Raw genomic sequence first — 17,593 nt, 5'->3', positions numbered from 1 at the left:
TTACATTTTTGATACTTATTTAGGGCTTAACTTGGCAATTTTGTAAAACAAAACATTCAAAAGATGAAACTTAAAAACAGTGTATGTAACTCTCTGCTACTGTAAGTTAGCAAGACTGCACACCAGATCAAGAATGAGAGTGTTTGCCTATATCTTAACATTCAAGATGTTTACTATCTGCCTTCACAGGGAATTTACAAGGCTAAATTTACCTCCTTTGTTAACTATACATTACTGTTAAATGCCTTTAAACTTAGTCCCCACCCTCCAAGAAAATCCAATAACCTAAAAAAACACTATGTGGATGTTTAAGATTTCAACAAATTAAAAAAATACAGATTTGCACATCTGAATTCCAGATCTGGCAGCATAATTCAAGAAGAATGCTGCCTGAAAGGGCTGTTGTTAACTCTAATTTATACTCCACCTTAACCCTGCAGTACTTTTTTTTTTTTTAAATTAAAGCACAGGTAAGTAGCAATTCTGCTACAGAGTCAACAAAAGGATTAAGAGAAGTGGCATGGAGGGCAGGTGTGACAGGTAATCAGTCACTTTGTTTTGACAGTGGAGCGTGGAGGCACCTGGTCTTCAAAACACAACTTCTCCCCATATGACTTTTAGTTTGGTTTGATTTTGATTGATAGCTAGATCCTTCTCTGAAGTAGAATAAGCAAACTGGTTTAGAATTACCAGGAAATTTTGTCACTCAAATACAAAATATACCATTACTGAAAACAAATGGCAAAGATAAATTAAAAAATAAAGAGTAATAATAACAGAACCCATTCTTTACATCATACTTCCAAATAAAACAAAATAATAATCCTTGTTCCAAAAGTGCTTTGTTCAGGGCTGTCACGTATGTATTTAGCCTGAGAGACATCTAACATCTAAAGCACAAACTATGCTTTTTAAAACCGTAAAATAAATCTTTTATATAAGGTAGTACTTTTAAGTAGACTTATTGATACATAAGATATATTTAGTATGCTTTGTTTCAAAATTAACAGCAGTAATCTCTTTGGTTAACTATTCTCTACATGTGAAAGAAAACATTATTACCTAAGGAGACTATTTATGGACGAGTTTGTTGGTGTAGGAATAAGGGGCAACACAGTGGAAAGATTGGCAGAAAAAAGAATCAAGAAAGAAAACATTCAGCTGCCACATTGCATCGCTGTCAGTTTTGATTGCCAGCTGAGAAATGTCAGTGAGAAATTTACAACAACACACGGGTACCACAATTATGGCCTCAGCAGCACACTTCTGAACAGAGGGATCAGGATTTAAAACTGGCTACTTTTAGTAATTTCATTTAATAATTAATACAATTGGGGGAAAGAGATCATGCCTTAATTGAAGGTATCCCCCTCCTACTACTACCACTACCAAGTAAAACGTGAAGTGAAAAGGAGTGGCAATTTTCAGGAGATTTATAAAAATTCATTATGTTAGAATCATGATTTTCATCCCAGTTTATCCACTCTAATCATAAAGACAAAACTTTGTGATTAACGTATCTTTGAAACAGTATTACAAGCATGTCCCAGGAATTTTTCCTCTATTAAAATCTTCTTTATGTGAAAATTAAAGAATATATCTTGGCTTGTTAAGGCTTGCCAACCTGAGCATTACACACAGGGAAGGCAAGAACAATCTGAGCATCACATGCCAAGAACATATTTTCAGAAAATGAAAGTAGGCAAGGCCCAAGTGTACACAAGGCACACAATAGAAAAGGAATTTCACCATCTGTGGTCTTGAAATTACAAATGGAAGAGAAAGAATGAGTGTATATAAGCATTATGTCTTTCTATATATTTATAAATATTTATATAATTTACCATGAAGACATGCAAATAATGTTATAGTAACTATTATACAATATAATACAGAGGGATTGGCCTTCCAATAATACAGCTGCTTAAGTAGCAAATATGTCTTATCTATTGCATTCCTTTGCAGTGCTTGAAACCAAAAATTAAAATTCCACACTATGCTACATTTCTTATGGGAGACCATATATGTCTCAGTAGTGTTTAAAGTTTTATTTTAAAAAGTTCAACACAGATAAACAAGGTAAGTTCAGTGCAGCTTCAGGGCAGCTTTGATGCAGCATTAGAATACGTTCACTTGATGAGGCAGTACCTTTCTTTCTTTTCTTTTTTCCAATTTAACTTTATCAGGCAGCAAACACAAGGTCAAAGAGAAAGCACAGATGTTTGCTAGAAGGCAAATTTCAACAGCAAGCAGACCAATTTATCTGACCTTCATAAGGTCTTTACGACACAAAATACCTAGAGAATATAAAAGAGACCATTTTAAAAGTCTGGTATAATTTCACTTTGCCTGATTCTTGTTAACAGAAGAATGAGGTCAGAACACATGAGATCCCCTCACGTCATAAATTGAGATTACATGGTAGTCAAACTAAAGCACAAGAAAGGCAGATAAGAAACCATTTAAAGATAACTATTCAGCTTAAATTTATTTCTGAAGATATTAATTCCTTATTGATAAAATGTATAAAACACAGCTTGAGGATTATAAACCTCAACATACCTAATTTCTTCCTTCCTTTCTAGATCTCTAGTAGCATAAAGTCACATTCTAAACTTTGTGCTTTCCTGGTAGCATCTTGGACATGGACAGTAGAAAGCATCTGTACTCAGAAGACCTTAGGAAAAAAGGTCCAAGTTGGTCAGCTTCCCTTCCACAGAGGAAATGGAGGAACAGTGTTCTTCTCTCCACACTCTGTCTCTCCCTAAAGCCTACAAAGCACCTTGATTTAGACCTTTTCTTCCTTGACCCAAGTTTCCCAGTTACTTCTTTTTGCAGTAATGATGTACTGGGTTAAGAAATGTTGCTAAAAAGAAAATTATTAGGGAACTTAAAAAGGTAGTTGTATTTCTAATTCCCAGCATGCAGTGCTCAAAGTGTTATTAAAACATACTGTTAAAATGAAAAAAGAGAAGCTGGATTGTGTTAGAAATACCAACTTTAAAACGTGATATTCTGGGAGGAAACTAGGAAAAAGGCAAAGTCAAGGTGTGACTTCTCAGTACACTAGATAAATGCATGAGTCACAGGAGCAAGGGCCTTCTTACATGTAATACTCTTAACAGCTGAGCAATTCTGACTCTCCAAGGTTGGAAAGTTTTGAATGAAAATATTAAGATATCTCACTTCTGCTGTATTATCTTTGAGTAGGGTCTTACAAAATTGAGCCACAACCTTTAAAATTCTGTTTCATCTTCTACCCTCAAGTCTGGTTTCAAGGGCAGACAGAAGTCATGTAACCAATTTCTCCCTGTTTGGATTTGCTAGGTTGCCCCTTCCTACACAAAGGCCTTGATTGTTGATCTGCTTGCTGCATGCCATAGGTAATTCCTTATCCATATTTACGTCTTCTTTTGAATAATTTATAATGTTACTTTTTTTTGCAAATGAAGATCAACACTGATTTTTTTTTTTAAATAGACAGTACAAGGACACAACATGCATCAGGCTTAGGAGGAAGAGCTCACACCTTTCAGAGATGAGCCCAGCTCCTATCTGCTGAGTTTACTGGCTGACTTACTCTTCCCTGGAGGGGTTTTAGTGCTGGCCGAGTGGTGGTGGAGGCTGCCAGATCCTTTCAGGCCATTCTTGCTGGGTTTGCAATGCTCCTGCTGGCAGGACCTCCTGGAGGAGGAAGAGCCTGAGTGGCTTGGAGGTGACTTGCTTCTCCCCAGATGTGGGGATGAACTCCTCTGGTCATGGTGGGGCCGTCCAGCCCTGGATGGTGAGGAACTAGATGTGCGGGGTAAGGAAGAACTTCGAGGAGAGGCACTGGGACTTCTGCGAGGGATGACTGGACTCTTGGGTGGTGTTTTTGGATTGTGAGGGGATCCTGGACTCTTACACTGAGTAGTGTTCCGGGGTTTCTGTGATCCATTTTGAAGAATTTGAGCCAGACGGGAGAAAAGGTCTGAGTCAGAATTGCTACTCCCTAGGACTTTATATCGTCGTAGTCTGAAAAAAAGAGAAATAGTTTTCATTTTAATTCATTTCAAGTGTGCCTGAAAAGTTAGAATTTCCAAAAAAATCATTTGTATGACTTGTGTAATATCATAAACTACACCATGAAATAATTAAATATCACTGATACTGTACTCTGTAAATAAGCATCTTTAAAAGATTCAATGGTCAATATTTACCATCAAGTACATGAGGAGGGGGAAACAGGGAAGCTGGATCAAAGTAAATAGAACCACCACAATGAAAGCAATGAGACTGCTGACACATTATGAAAAAATGTATGTAACTGATGTAACAATATATAGAAATTGTTGATGGGAGCTTAATTTGCTGTGTAAACAGTTCACCAAAATAGATAATTTAAAAAAAAAAGAAATACATTTACAGGATAAAGAGTTACTCTTTCACATACCAGTTCTATGACCCTGGAAAAATCTAATGTCTCCTAGCTTTAAGTCTCTAGAGAAGGACACCATGCTTGAAAAGTAGAGGAGGGGGTTCTGGGGGCTGGGAAAAGGAAGTCTCTCAATGAGAGGAACTGACAAAGTGGTTGCACCAGTGGATGTAAGCACAGAGAAAAGGATTAGGAAGGAAGTCAACTCAATAGCATCTTTCAATGGTAATAACATCCTTCAGTGAGAATAAGTACACTGACAGCACATTAACAACAACAACAACAATCTCACATGATCACTGTACAAATCTGGTGCTGTGTTTGTTTATATTGCTGTTAGGTGCCTTTGAACTGTGTATGACTCCTAGAACCATAAATGACTCAGTAACTCTATGAACAGGAGATCTGAACCTTGTCCTATCCTGCGTCACCCTTACCATCCCCTACACACTTGAGCCCATTGCCACAGTCATAGTACTAATCCATTTCGCTGAGTATCTTCCTTTCTTCCATTGAACCCACCTTTCCAAATATGATGCTATTCTCCAAGAATAGCCTCACATGCTCTAAGTTTGTGAGATGAAGCTTTGCCATCCTTGCCTCTAATCAGTATTCTGATTGTACCTTTTCTAAGACCTACTTGCTTGTTCTCTCGGTAGTTCAAAAAATATTCAGAACTTTTCTTCAACACCAAAATTCAAATACATTGATTTTTTTCTTCTGCCAACCTTATTCACTGTCCAGCTCTCAGGTGCATAGCAGGTGAATGGAAAACCATAGCTTGAATCAGGCTCACCTTAGTTTTTAAACTGGCATCACTGCTCTTCCGTCAGTGGGTCCTGACAGCAGACTTTACCAAAACTATATCTCTCTTGACTGCTGGTATCTAGGGTGTTGGTTGTGGATCCAAGTAAGATTATTAAATCATTGACAATTTCAATCTTGTATGTATGTATGTATGCATCATTAAGTTGATTACTGGTACAGTGGTGGTGATTTTTGTTTTCTTGATATTGAGATATAATCCATACTGAAAGCTGTAGTCTTTGATCTTCTGTAGCACACGCCTCAAATCCTCTTCGCTTTCAGCAATTAAGGTTATGTCATCTGTGTAACAGGTTGTTGATGGGTTTCCTCCAATCCTGATGTCACCTTCTTCTTCATAAAGTCTAGCTTCTCAAATAACTTGTTCAGCACAAAGATTGAATAGTTATGGAGAAAAGGTACAACACTGATGCATACCTTTCTTCATTTTAAGCCATGAAGTGTTCACACAACAGTTTCTTGGTATTAATTGTTCTGAATTCCCATTCTTCTCAATGCTACCCACAGTTTAAGATCTGCATAGTCAAATACCTCTGCATAGTCAATAAAACACAGACATTCATCTTCTTTCAGCCTGAATCCATCTAGTATCAGCAATGATCTCTCTGCTGTGATAGCCTTTTCTAAACCCATTTTGAACTTTTAAATTTTCTGTCAATGAATTGTTATAGCTATTTTTGGATGATCTTCAGCAATGTTTTACATACATGTAATATTTATGATATTATTTGATAATTCCCACTTTCTGCTGGATTACCATTCTTGGGAATGGGAACAAATATGGATCTCTTCCAGTCAGTTGGTCAGGTAGCTGTCTTCCAAATGTCCTAGAATGGTAAGCGCATCCAGAGCTGCATCTGTTAGTTGAGAATTGTCAATTGGTATTCAATTAATTCACTGGGCCTTATTTTTTGCCAGTGCCTTCAATGAGACTTGAATGTCTTCCTTTATCATCATTGGTTCTTATCATAGGATACTTCTGGAAATATTTCTGTGCAAACCAAGTATTTGTGGTATAATGACTCTGTGTTCCTGCTATCTTTTTTTGGGTACATCTGGGTCATTCAAGATTTTTACTATAGCATCTCTCATTATTGTAATTTGAAACTTGAATTTCTCAGTTCTTTCAACTTGAGAAATAAGCAGCTGTTTTTCTTTTTCTTTTTTTTATTTTTGTGTGAGTGTACCGTCAAATCAGATCTGACTGGTACAGGAGGAGATTGTCCCTCCTTCCCCGGCAGAGCATCTGGTGGATTTGAACCGTGCACCTCTGGGATTGTAGTTGCAGTTAGCTGTTTTTCTTTTTATCCTCCAACTCCAGCCCTTTGCACAATCCATTAGAATACTCTGCTTGTCTTCTCGAACTGCCCTTTGAAATCTACTTATTTCTCTATCCTTTTAGCTTCTCAATGCTCTAGTGCAATTTTCTGAGTCTCTTCTTATACCCATTTTGGACTTTTCTTCCTCCTCTTTATAACAACATTTTGCTCTCTTAATGAATGATAAATTTTATATAATCCCACAACTCATCAATAGTGCTCAATGCCTCAAACCTATTCTTGAGATGACTTTTTAAATTCAGGTGGGATAGACCCAAAGTTGTATTTTGGTTCTTCTGGTTTTGTTTTCTTTTTCTTCATCTGGCACACAAGTAATCAATGGTGTATTCCACAGTCAGCACTTGCTTGGTTTTTACTGCTGATACCAAACTTCTCCAGTAAGTCTTTCCACAGATGTAATCTGATTCCTGTATAGTCCGTCAGGTGAAGTCTGCATGTATAGTTGCTCTCTGTGCTCTTATTTTTTTTGGGGGGGAGGTGGTTTATGTTCTTAGTCATGGTATCATTGTGGGAAAGAACAAAGAGTGAGGAGGGCAAGTGGGAATTAAATTATTGTTGGGAGGAGGCCCAAACTTCCCAGCATCCAGGGACTCTCCCCACTCTGGGTGCTTGGGGTGAGGGGATATGTGTGGGGGAGTGAGAAGGAGAGGCAGAGCCTGACTGATAAAGCTAGCTTAGAAAAAAAAGACACTGGTGGGTTATATCTTGGGCCTGCAGGAGGATGAAGCCAGGCTCCTTGGCGTTCAAGCTTCTAGTTCTTTGCCTTCTCTTTCTTGGCTTTGGTCTTCGGGGTGCAGGGTTTCATCACGAGGATGGTCTCCTGGCCCTGGGCAATGTACCACACCTTCTTCAGAGCGCCCTCGCTGGCTTTGGTGCTGATGCCTCCATCATATACACGTCCCAGCTCTCAAACTTGTACTTGCAGTGGGCTCCAAACTACTTCTGCCAGTTGCAGTGCACCCTGCATGGGATGTGCTGGGTCTGGGTTCCGCAAGTGCCCTCACGGAAACACACTTCGCAGTCCTTGCTGCTGGCGGTTCAGAACCCCAGGCCACCCTTCTTTATCTTTCTTATTGGCTGCCGCGGAAGTGAGTGCCAATAGGGTGAGGAGGGTGTGGGGGAAGACTCTCTGCCACATCTCTGGTTGCTAGAGCTGCTTTGCTCTCTCCTGCGCCAGGCCCGCCCCCCCAATCTGTGCTTCTTAAAGAAGGTAGATGCAATGAATTAATCATTGAATGTACCAAATTCAACTATTCGATTTCCTGCCCCATTTCTGTCCCCAAGTCCTTCATTTCCAACTAGTATCCCTTCTGCTTTGTTTCCAACTTTTGCATTCCAGACATCAATTATTATCACTTCATCTTAACTGCATGTCTGGTCAATTTCTGATTGCAAGCATTGGTGGTGGTTGTTGTTATGTGCCATCGAGTCACCTGTGACGCATAGCAACACTATGTACAACAGTTCTGAAGCCTGCCCTATCCTGAGCCAATCTCACTGACTCCGACACATCTAATCCCATTGCCCCAGTTATTGTTTCAATCCATTTCACCCAGGGTCTTCCTCTCCTGCACTGTTTCTCCACCCTTCCAAGCATGATGTCCTTCTCTGATGGCCGCATACCCAAAGTATGTGAGATAGTGCTTCAAAATCCTACCCTCCAAGGAGAAAGAACCTTGGTTTTACCCTCTGAAAGACACTTATTTGTTTTCTTGATGGTCCATAGTATATTCAAGACTCTTCTCCAGCACCATAACTCAAAGGCATCATCAATTATGCTTCTGTCATCCTTAGTCACTGCCCAGCTCTCTGATGCATAGCATGTAACTGCAAAAACCATGCAAAAGTTGGCAGAATTCCTCAATTTCCTCATCTTTGGCTTTAGCTGTTGGCACCTGTATCTGAATAATAGTTGTATAACAGGTCTTCCTTGTACACTTAAGGACAGTATCCTATTACTCACAGCACTGTACTTTATGATACATGAAGTACAAATTACTAGTTTAAGACAGACTAGGAAGATTGACCATTCACTTCTAAAGTAATAGGCCTTAGAAAATCAACAGCAGAGCAACATGGTAGCTCTATCATTAGAAGAACAACTCAAGATGGGAAGTCACTAAAAAATAAGGAGAAAAAGCTGCAGACATCATGAATAACTAGAACATGGAATGTATGAAGTCCTAATATAAGAAAAGTGGAAGTTGCTAAAAATAAAATGGAATGAATAAAATGGACATTATAGGCTTTAGTGAATGGAGATAGACTGGATTGGTCACTATGAATTGGATAATCATTTATGACCAAGAGGCAATGGTGATGAAGAAGTAGTTCAAGCTGCTCTAAAGGAACTGACAACAAGGCCCTAAGAATTGACTGAATATCAGCTGACATATTTCAACACAGATGCAGCCCTGGACAGGTTTACCAGATTGTGCCTGCCCTATCCTGAGCCAATTTGGAAATTTGGAGGACAATCACCTGGCCAACTGACTGGAATGATACATAATATAGCAAGCTTAAAAGATACTCAGTTCCAGGAACACTAAATTTTTCTATAAAAAAGTTAAAATGCAACAAACTAGGATAAAATATCTTCAGTGTATTTTGTTGACAAAGGGATTAATAAATATCTCAATAGAAAGTCTGACATGAACATGTCCAACAACTCATACAATAAGTTCAAATAAAAAATACATAGAAAAGAATCATATAAATAATTGGACAAATACAAATTAAAAGAATGATATAACTTATCAGATTACCTTCCCCCAAATTTTAAGTGATTACCAAGAGTGTAAAGAAGACATGTCATATACAGTTGGTCTGAGTATGAATCACTAGTATTGCCTTGTGGGGAAAGTACTTCCACCCCTGTCCCTCCAAGTATTTAATGGCTTGTTTGGTTTTTTAATTCATTCATGCATTCATTCATTCCTTTCCCTCAATTCTCCATATGAGGTTATTATTAATTGTCATACATATGATTTCTAATTATCTATTCCTTTCAGAATGTCCTTCCTTTCACAGGGAGGGCAATTTTAATAAATGTATTTTAAAAAGAAATTACATGTGTAAGCATTATAAATGTGCAAATTTTAACAAATCTATTTTTAGGCATTGTGCTTTTGAAAATATGAGCACATCTGCTAAAAATCTATGTACAAAGTTCTTCACTGCAGCACAGTTTACAGTAACACATATCTGGAAACAACTTAAATGTCTATAATATAGAAATAGTATAATAACTTAGAGTACATTGTTGTTGTTATGTGCTGTCAAGTCATTTGCGACTCATAGCGACCCTATGTACAACAGCCCTAAACCATGCTCTATCCTGTGCCAATGTCATTGCCTCTGACACACCCATCCTGATTACCCGTCACTGAATCAATCCACCTCATAGAGGGCCTTCCCCTCCTGCACTGTCCCTCCCCTCTACCCAGCATGATGTCCCTCTCTAAAGACCTGTCTCTCCTTACAATATGTCCAAAGTATGTCAGACAAAGCCCCAGAATCCTTGCCTCCAAGGAGTAGCCTGGTTTAACCCTCTCTAGGATGAATCTGTTTTCCTGGCAGTCCATGGTACATTCAATACTCTTCTCCAGCACCACAGCTCAAAGGTGTCAATTCTCCTTCTATCCTCTCTAGTCATTGTCCAACTCTCTGATGCATAACAAGTGATTGCAAAGACCATGGCCTGTATCAGGGGCACCTTAGTTTCCAGAGAGACACCGTTGCTCTTGAGTACTTTAGAGAGGTCCCTAACAGCAGACTTTCCCATCGCAATAAGTTTTTTGATTTCCTGCCTACTGGTGCCAAGAGTGTTGACTGTGGAGCCGAGCAAACTGAAGCTGTGAACAATCTCAATCTCTGCACCATTCATCCTGATGCTACCGATTGGTCCAGTGTGAGTATTTTTGTCTTCTTTTTCTTTTAATTTTTATTATTTTTGTATGAGTGTACCGTCAAATCAGATCTGACTGGTACAGGAGGAGATTGTCCCTCCTTCCCCGGCAGAGCATCTAGTGGATTCGAACCGCGTGCCTCTGGGATTGTAGTTGCAGCTCCTTACCACTAGGCCACCAGAGCTCCCCTATTTTTGTCTTCTTGACATTGAGCCTCAGTTGATACTGAAGACTGCAGTCCTTGACCCTCTGCAATAAGTGCATGAGGTCTTACACCATTAATTATCATATATTACTTTTCAAGGAGCTAGAGCTACATGTACCAATGTGGAAAAATATACAAAATATTTTTAAAAGGTCACATGGAAAATAATATTTTTACAAGATCCTATATTATTACAAGATCCCACTGTTGTTGTTCGGTGCTGTTGAGCTGAGCACAACTTATAGCAACCCTAGAACCAAAGATCTAAACCCTCTTCTATCCTGACCACCCTCACACTTCCTGACACACAAGAGCCCATTGCAGCAGTTACCGTGTCAATTCACCTTGTTAAGGGTCTTCTCTTCTTTGCCGACTCTCCACCCTTCCCAATCTAACATACCCTTCTACAAAGAATAGTACTTCTTCACAACATGTCCAAAGTATGTGAGGCAAAACCTCATCATTCTTGACTCCAAAGAGCACTCCAGCTGCACTCCTGCACTCTCTCCAAGTCTATCTGTTCGTTCTCTTGGCTGTCCATGGAATGTTCAGGACTCTTCTCCCATACCACAGCTCAAAGGCGTCAGTTCTTTTTCTGACATCCTTATTCACTGCCCAGGTCTCAGAGGCATAGGTAGTAATTAGAAAGTCCATGGCCTGAATCAGATGCACCTTAATCCTCAAACTGACATCACCACTCAATAATTTGGAAAGGTCCATAACTGCAGATTTTCCCAGTGCAGTGTGTCTCCTTATTTCCTGACTGCTGGTACCAAAGGTGTTAACTGTGGATCCAAGCAAGATGACACTGCTGGCAGTTTCAATCTCCTCTCCATCCATCATTGATGCTACCTACTGGTTCAGTCTTAAGAATCTTTGTTTTCCTGACATTGAGATGCAATCCATACCAAAGGCTGACCATTACAATTTAAATTTCGCCCCCCTCCGGCCCCCCCAGTACTGTCAATGACTAGGGATGACAGAAAGAGAACTGATGCCTTTGAGCTGTGGTGCTGGAGTACTAAATGTATAATGGACTGCCAGGAGAACAAACATGTTCATCTTAGAGAAAGTAAAGCCAAGCTGCTCCTTGGAGGTAAGGGTTCTGAGGCTTCATCTGACATACTTTGGGCATGTTGCAAGGAGGAACCAGTCCTTGGAGAGGGACGTCATGCTTTGAAGGGTAGAGGGACAGCACAAGAGAGGATGACCCTTGATGAGATGGATTGACTCAGTGACTGGGGTAATGAGGATAGGTGTGTCAGAAATAATAAGGTTGACACAGGATAAAGCATGTTTCAGGGCTGTTGTACAGAGGGTCGCTATGAGTCACAAGTGACTCGCTGGCACATAACAACAACAACAACAACAATAACAACAGTCAATGTTAAGTATTTGCATGAAAAGAGAACAAGAAACCTAAATGCTCTAAAACCCCAACCCAACCCATTGCCTTCAAGTCAATTTTAACTCATAGTAACCCTATAAACACAGGAAAACTGCCCCACAGGGTCTTCGACGTGGCAATCTTTATGGAGGCAGAGTCAAGTGTTTCTACCATGGAACAAGTACCTAGGAGGTTTATTAAACTGTTGACCCCTTAAGAATTTAAATCTCTTGTGGGTACTGTCATTAATATGAAGTGTTTTGAATGGCTGTATAAAACCATCATTGTAGAATGAGTATGAGGATCTGATGGGGGGTAGGGTGAAAGCAGAGGGCTAAGGCTGTGTGTGTGTGTGTGTGTGTGTGTGTGAGTGTGAATCATGGGAATGCACAATTTAATGGATGGGGGTGGTGAAGGAAATGAGAAAGATCTGGTGTGAAAAACAATGTATTCAAACTCTGTAAAACACCCAGTACTCAAACTTTGTAAAAAACCAGTATAAAATTTAAAAAAAACCCAAGTAGTATGCTGGGTAAACTTTCACTCAGATCAAAATAATAATAATAATAATAATAATAATAATAATAATAATAATAATAATTCAAACCTCAAATTGCTCAAACACCCACTCTTTAAATAAGAAAGTGGGAGAGGAACTTCCAAGATTGGTTGCTTGCATTAGCATCTACAAAGCATGGGTGTAGAAGGTGTAATCACTCCAGTAGCCAGATCAAGTTACTTAAATCTTTTCTGAATTTTCTCTTCTCCTTTGTCCCCACCATCTAGTCACTCTAAAAAGTACTAGCATGAAATTCAACTTGGTTACACCTACCTTTAAAGGCTTTTTGCAGTGAACTTGTGAAAGCCCGACTTCATGACATTGCCTTGTTATTTTAGGTTTCACAAGTTTTTGCCTCTCATAGGGGTCCGCCTCATCACTTTTTCATTGCTTGTTTAACTGGGAAATATTTAGTTTTCCTTTGTCTGACAGATTACCTTCTTTGAGAGGTCCTGACTTACACAGGTTTTACTTTAGTAAAATTTGAGGAATGTCAGAAAAAGAAGTTTCATGTACCATGATATAAAGCGGAGGATCCAAGGCCCAGGTGGCTCCTAGGCTGGTTGAGCGGGCACTATTCTAGGCTGGTTGTGTAGGCACGGTCCTAGGCTGGTTGTGTGGCTACCTACTATCCTGAACTTAGCTTGTCAGATACTTAGTCTGGTTGTTGTTATGTGCAGTGAATGCAGTGAAGGACCTTATAAACAACAGATCTGACCCCTGTTCTATCTGGTGTCATCCTTATCATCCCAGCAGTAAGCCTACTGCTGCAATAACTCTTATCAAATTTATCTCATCAAGGGTCTTCCTCTCTTTTGCAGTTGGGTTGTAAAGTGTTATTTTACAGGGCATATAAATGTGCTAATAAATGACAATTAAAATTCATTTAAATGGCATTCCAAAGGAGTTAAACTATAAAGTGATATATCACACAGATATACAATTGTTAAGCACAGATGCCAGTGCAGAATAAAAAATAAATAGTGAATATTGTTCAAAGAATCACCTTTTTAAAATGCCTCAGCTAACAGACTTCAATATTCTTAGAGTAGAAACTCTAGGTCAAGTCTAAAGTAAATAGAGAAGAGTGGCAAGTTTTGCTGGTTAATAAAACAGAATCTCATTTTAACACGCTACAAAAGTCTTTAGAGAGGCCTACTATTATACTCAACTCATTCTGTTTAGTAGCAGACCAGTTATAAGAAGTGTCAAGTCAATGTTGTCCCAAATGCTTGATCTTCTGCACATATCTATGATTTTTTACATTAGCAGCTCCTCTGTTCAGTTCCCTAGCTCCTTTATGTCCTTTGGTTGGTGGTTCATTGGAACAGTCTCTCCGAGACTCAGACCTTTCAGGGAAGTGACTCACAGGACTGGACGTGTGCAGGCTGGTTTTGCAGAGACTGGTGGGCACTGTATAAGATCTGTTGAGTGCAAGCAACCCAAAATAAATAGAGCTAGCACGGAGGTCCCATGAGCTCATATAAGTTTGTATGGGGCTTGTATCCCATCCTAATCCTCTCACCTTAACAAAAGAAATACCTCAGCATAAAATAAAAAGTTACTCATCAGCTAGGAAAGGTATTTTGGGATTGTAGCACAGCTTCCTGCCACTAGGCCAGCAGCATTCTCTGGAAAGATATTTGAATGATAAACCTCAGACAACCAGAACTGTCAATGGTTTTCAGTAAACGTATTTTAATTTTCATTTTACTTTTGTTAAAAGATTACTCTTTCCCCCACCCCCAGCCTTTTAACCACAGCTCAAAGAAAAACATTCATTCATTATTTTCCAGTGTTTTTTCCCCTCTTCAAAATATAACCATAGTAAAGGAGGTCTGGTGGCTTAGTGGCAAGAAGCTGCGCTGCAATCTCAAAAGTGTGTGGTTTGAATTCACTAGATGCTCCACTGGAGAAGGAGGGGCAATCTCCTCATATGCCATTTGGATTAGATTCAATGGTACAAAACAAGGGGGGGGGGAAATCATCTATCTATCTATCTATCTATCTATCTATCTATCTATCTATCTATCTATCTATCTATCTATCTATCCATCCCACCATAGAATGGTCAAATATATCATGAGCCTATCTAAATAAGCAAGTATACTATATAGTAAATAATGTTCTGGTGGCCTAGAGGAAAGAAAATGCATTGCAATCCTGAAGATACACAGTTTGAGGCCACCAGCTGCTCCATGGGCAAACTCTTCCTATGTGATTAACTGCCTCTGAAAACCTGCCAGAGGGTCAGTTATAGGTTGCTTCAGACTCAATGGTAGACAACACATGCACGCACACACACACTATAGTAAATAGCAAAGCACTATCTTTGTTACGTATGACTGTACCTATCATTGGGTCTAGAGAAATCTTTTAAATATTTTTGTTTACTTCATTATAACCTAATAAAAACAGTATAAAGAGGGTCCAAATATCAAGTTATAAATATGGTGTTCAACAGAGAACCTGATGTCATAATATTAGTTGATGTTATTCCACCAATGGCTCCATTGGAAAAAAGAGGGGCAATTTTTGCCAGTTCACTTTATAAACGATAAAAACTCACTGGAGGGTCAGCTATCAGTTGGTTCCAACTCAGTAACAATGAGGAGGACATGATGAAAAGTTAGTGTTTTAAGTATACCTAGAGTTCTTAAAGAAAGGTCCAGCAACCTACCTCAGAAAGATTACAACTGTTGAAAACTCTATCAGCACCATTCTCTGAAATACATGGGTTTCCCTAAGTTGAAAGTGACTTGTCAGTAACCTTTATCCCCTCACCCCCAAAATGGCCTGGGGAAATAAGTCATCTTTACTGTATGCTAAACACTGCCCAAATTTAGATGTACATTATCTTATTTCATTGTCACAAAACCATGAGGCAAATATTTCATCCATTTTATATATACAGGAGTTGAGGGGCACACTGCTAGAAAGTGGAAGAGTCAAAAATTAACCTGAATCAAGGCTGGCATCTACCATTACAGTATGCTGTAAAGTCTTGGAAAGAAACAGAATAAAAAGGATGACCAGGGGGAAAAAAAGAAATGAGGCGACTAACTTGAAAATAAACCAGACTTAGACATAATGTTCCACACTCAACACAGGGAAAGCATATAGCAGTACCTGGCTTCTACTCCAGGTCTAGTTGGTGGCTTTCCTGGTGGTGGTCGAGGCAGGAACTGAGATGAAGTTGAGCTATTGGCTTGATCTGTATTAGCCCATGAGACTGGCCTTGGAATTTTGCTCTTTCTGGACTGGGAGATGATGGGCGATAGAAAGCTATCTTCAGTTGACCTACTCAAGTGAGAGTCTACTGCCAGTCTTGAAAAAGGAGTGAAGACTTCTTCCTCAGAAAAGGAAGCAGGAACAGTAGCTAGTTTCTCCCCTAGTAATTTATCAGAGGCACTTGAGAGGTCACCAAGGAAAGACTTGAGTTGCCTTTTTTCCACCAGAAGCTTGACTAGATCTGGTTGATAAGCTTTCTTTTGGAGGAGCTTTTCTTTTGCAGATACTGGAGATGATTCAAAAGTTGAGTCTATTTCTTGTGCTAAAACAGGAATTCGACTGTGTCTAGACACAAACGATGATCTAACCCCATCCTTCCGGGATGGAGGACAATGTTCATTCTCTGAAACACAATGAAATAGTTCTCCATTTTTGGGAGCCATTTTCTCTCTTTTACCCTCTTGGTGCAAAAAAGTAGACAGGTCTCCCTGATGACCCAGCAAGTCTTCACTCTTGATGTCATCATCCTTAGAGATCTTATTTTTTTGCATTGCTGTCTGGCCCTTTTGTCCTTCTGCATGGGGTTCAGTGACTCTTGGAGAAGTATCTGAAGTTCTAATTGCCAGAAGCCTCATTATCTCATGATTTTTGTCCTGATTTGGCACCACACTAAAAGACTGTGTCTTTGTCACATCAAGAGGTTCAGTAGTAGCCGAATGATCCCTTTCCAGAGTTACCATATCTCCGGGGAGAAGGGAAATCTCAATACAACACTGCCCTTTACTTAACTTATCATCATCATTATCTGACCCTAGAAGAATGCTTTTCTCTTCAGTTTCTCCAGGGAGACTCTCACATTCTCTCACTACCACTCTGCTATGGTCAGGTAGATCCCTCTGTCCCAGGTCTTGAGATTTATCACATTCTCTAATATGAACTTCCTTGGGTAACATGTCATGACCAATATGATCTAACTGAAGTCCCAAGTCTGTCCTGCTTCCTCCACTAGCCGGTTCACCTTCTGTCACAACCAAAGCAGAGAAATTCTCTCTCGGAGAATAAAGTTCCACAGTTGGTTCCATGGGCTGAAGATCTTTCTTCTCTGGCAGCTGACCATAGTGAAAGCTCCCTGAAGTTGACTGTGTAGATGCCACAGAAGGTCTAGGAATTGTAATCTGAAGGAGAATAAAAAAGGAGAATATAATTAATGTGGAATAGAATTTAAGACTGTGATTGGAGGTTTAACATGGATAAAACTTCTACTCCAAATCATAAGAGGAACATGAATATCAATCTTAACCACTCAACTCATATTTAAAAAGAGTAATTGTAAATAAAAACAGATGGTAGTCAGGCTCTACTATTCAGGCATTGTATAGGAAAGTCTTCCAGGTTTATCTTGTTCTTGTTTTTAGCTGGTTATAGGTACTGGAAGTGTAACCCCTACAGATTGTACCATCTATGCTCCTTTCCTTCTGATTATAAGTCCAACTTATAATGGTACCAAAAAGGGATCAGAGAGTTAGAAAACTGAAAGTCTGAGTGTTACTCTTCCCTGCTTCCTCCGGGACTGCAGCCTTGGTAGTGGCTACATTCCCTCACTCCTGGCCATAGCTCCTGTCAGTGGTGGCTCTTCACCTATAGCTACGACTCTCACCAGATTCCACTAACAGACTACCCTCTTCTTCAGAACTCATGTAGGAATGGCTCCTCCCCCTGCAGGT

The 17,593-nt window shown here is 39.5% G+C and overlaps 1 protein-coding gene across 3 annotated transcripts in view; it reads right to left on the bottom strand.

Moving 5' to 3' along the window:
* Positions 1-2,956: 2,956 nt before the first annotated feature.
* TTBK2 (tau tubulin kinase 2) overlaps positions 2,957-17,593 on the bottom strand; it is a 168,056-nt gene continuing 153,419 nt past the window's right edge. For 2 of the 3 annotated variants that reach the window (XM_006882969.1, XM_006882971.1), the window contains 2 exons: positions 15,768-17,044; positions 2,957-4,014 (listed from right to left, as the gene is read on the bottom strand). In XM_006882969.1, coding sequence (XP_006883031.1) covers positions 3,552-4,014; positions 15,768-17,044 — 1,740 coding nt within the window. In that variant the 3' untranslated portion in view covers positions 2,957-3,551. The remainder of the gene's footprint in view (positions 4,015-15,767; positions 17,045-17,593) is intronic. The other variant, XM_006882970.1, reaches the window with a different exon arrangement.

The sequence above is a fragment of the Elephantulus edwardii genome, unplaced genomic scaffold (assembly GCF_000299155.1).
Source record: "Elephantulus edwardii isolate Elephantulus edwardi_28Jun2011 unplaced genomic scaffold, EleEdw1.0 scaffold00026, whole genome shotgun sequence".
Taxonomy (NCBI): domain Eukaryota; kingdom Metazoa; phylum Chordata; class Mammalia; order Macroscelidea; family Macroscelididae; genus Elephantulus; species Elephantulus edwardii.
The sequence above is the reverse complement of the archived record's forward strand: the minus strand, read 5'-3'. Positions and strand labels throughout refer to the sequence as shown.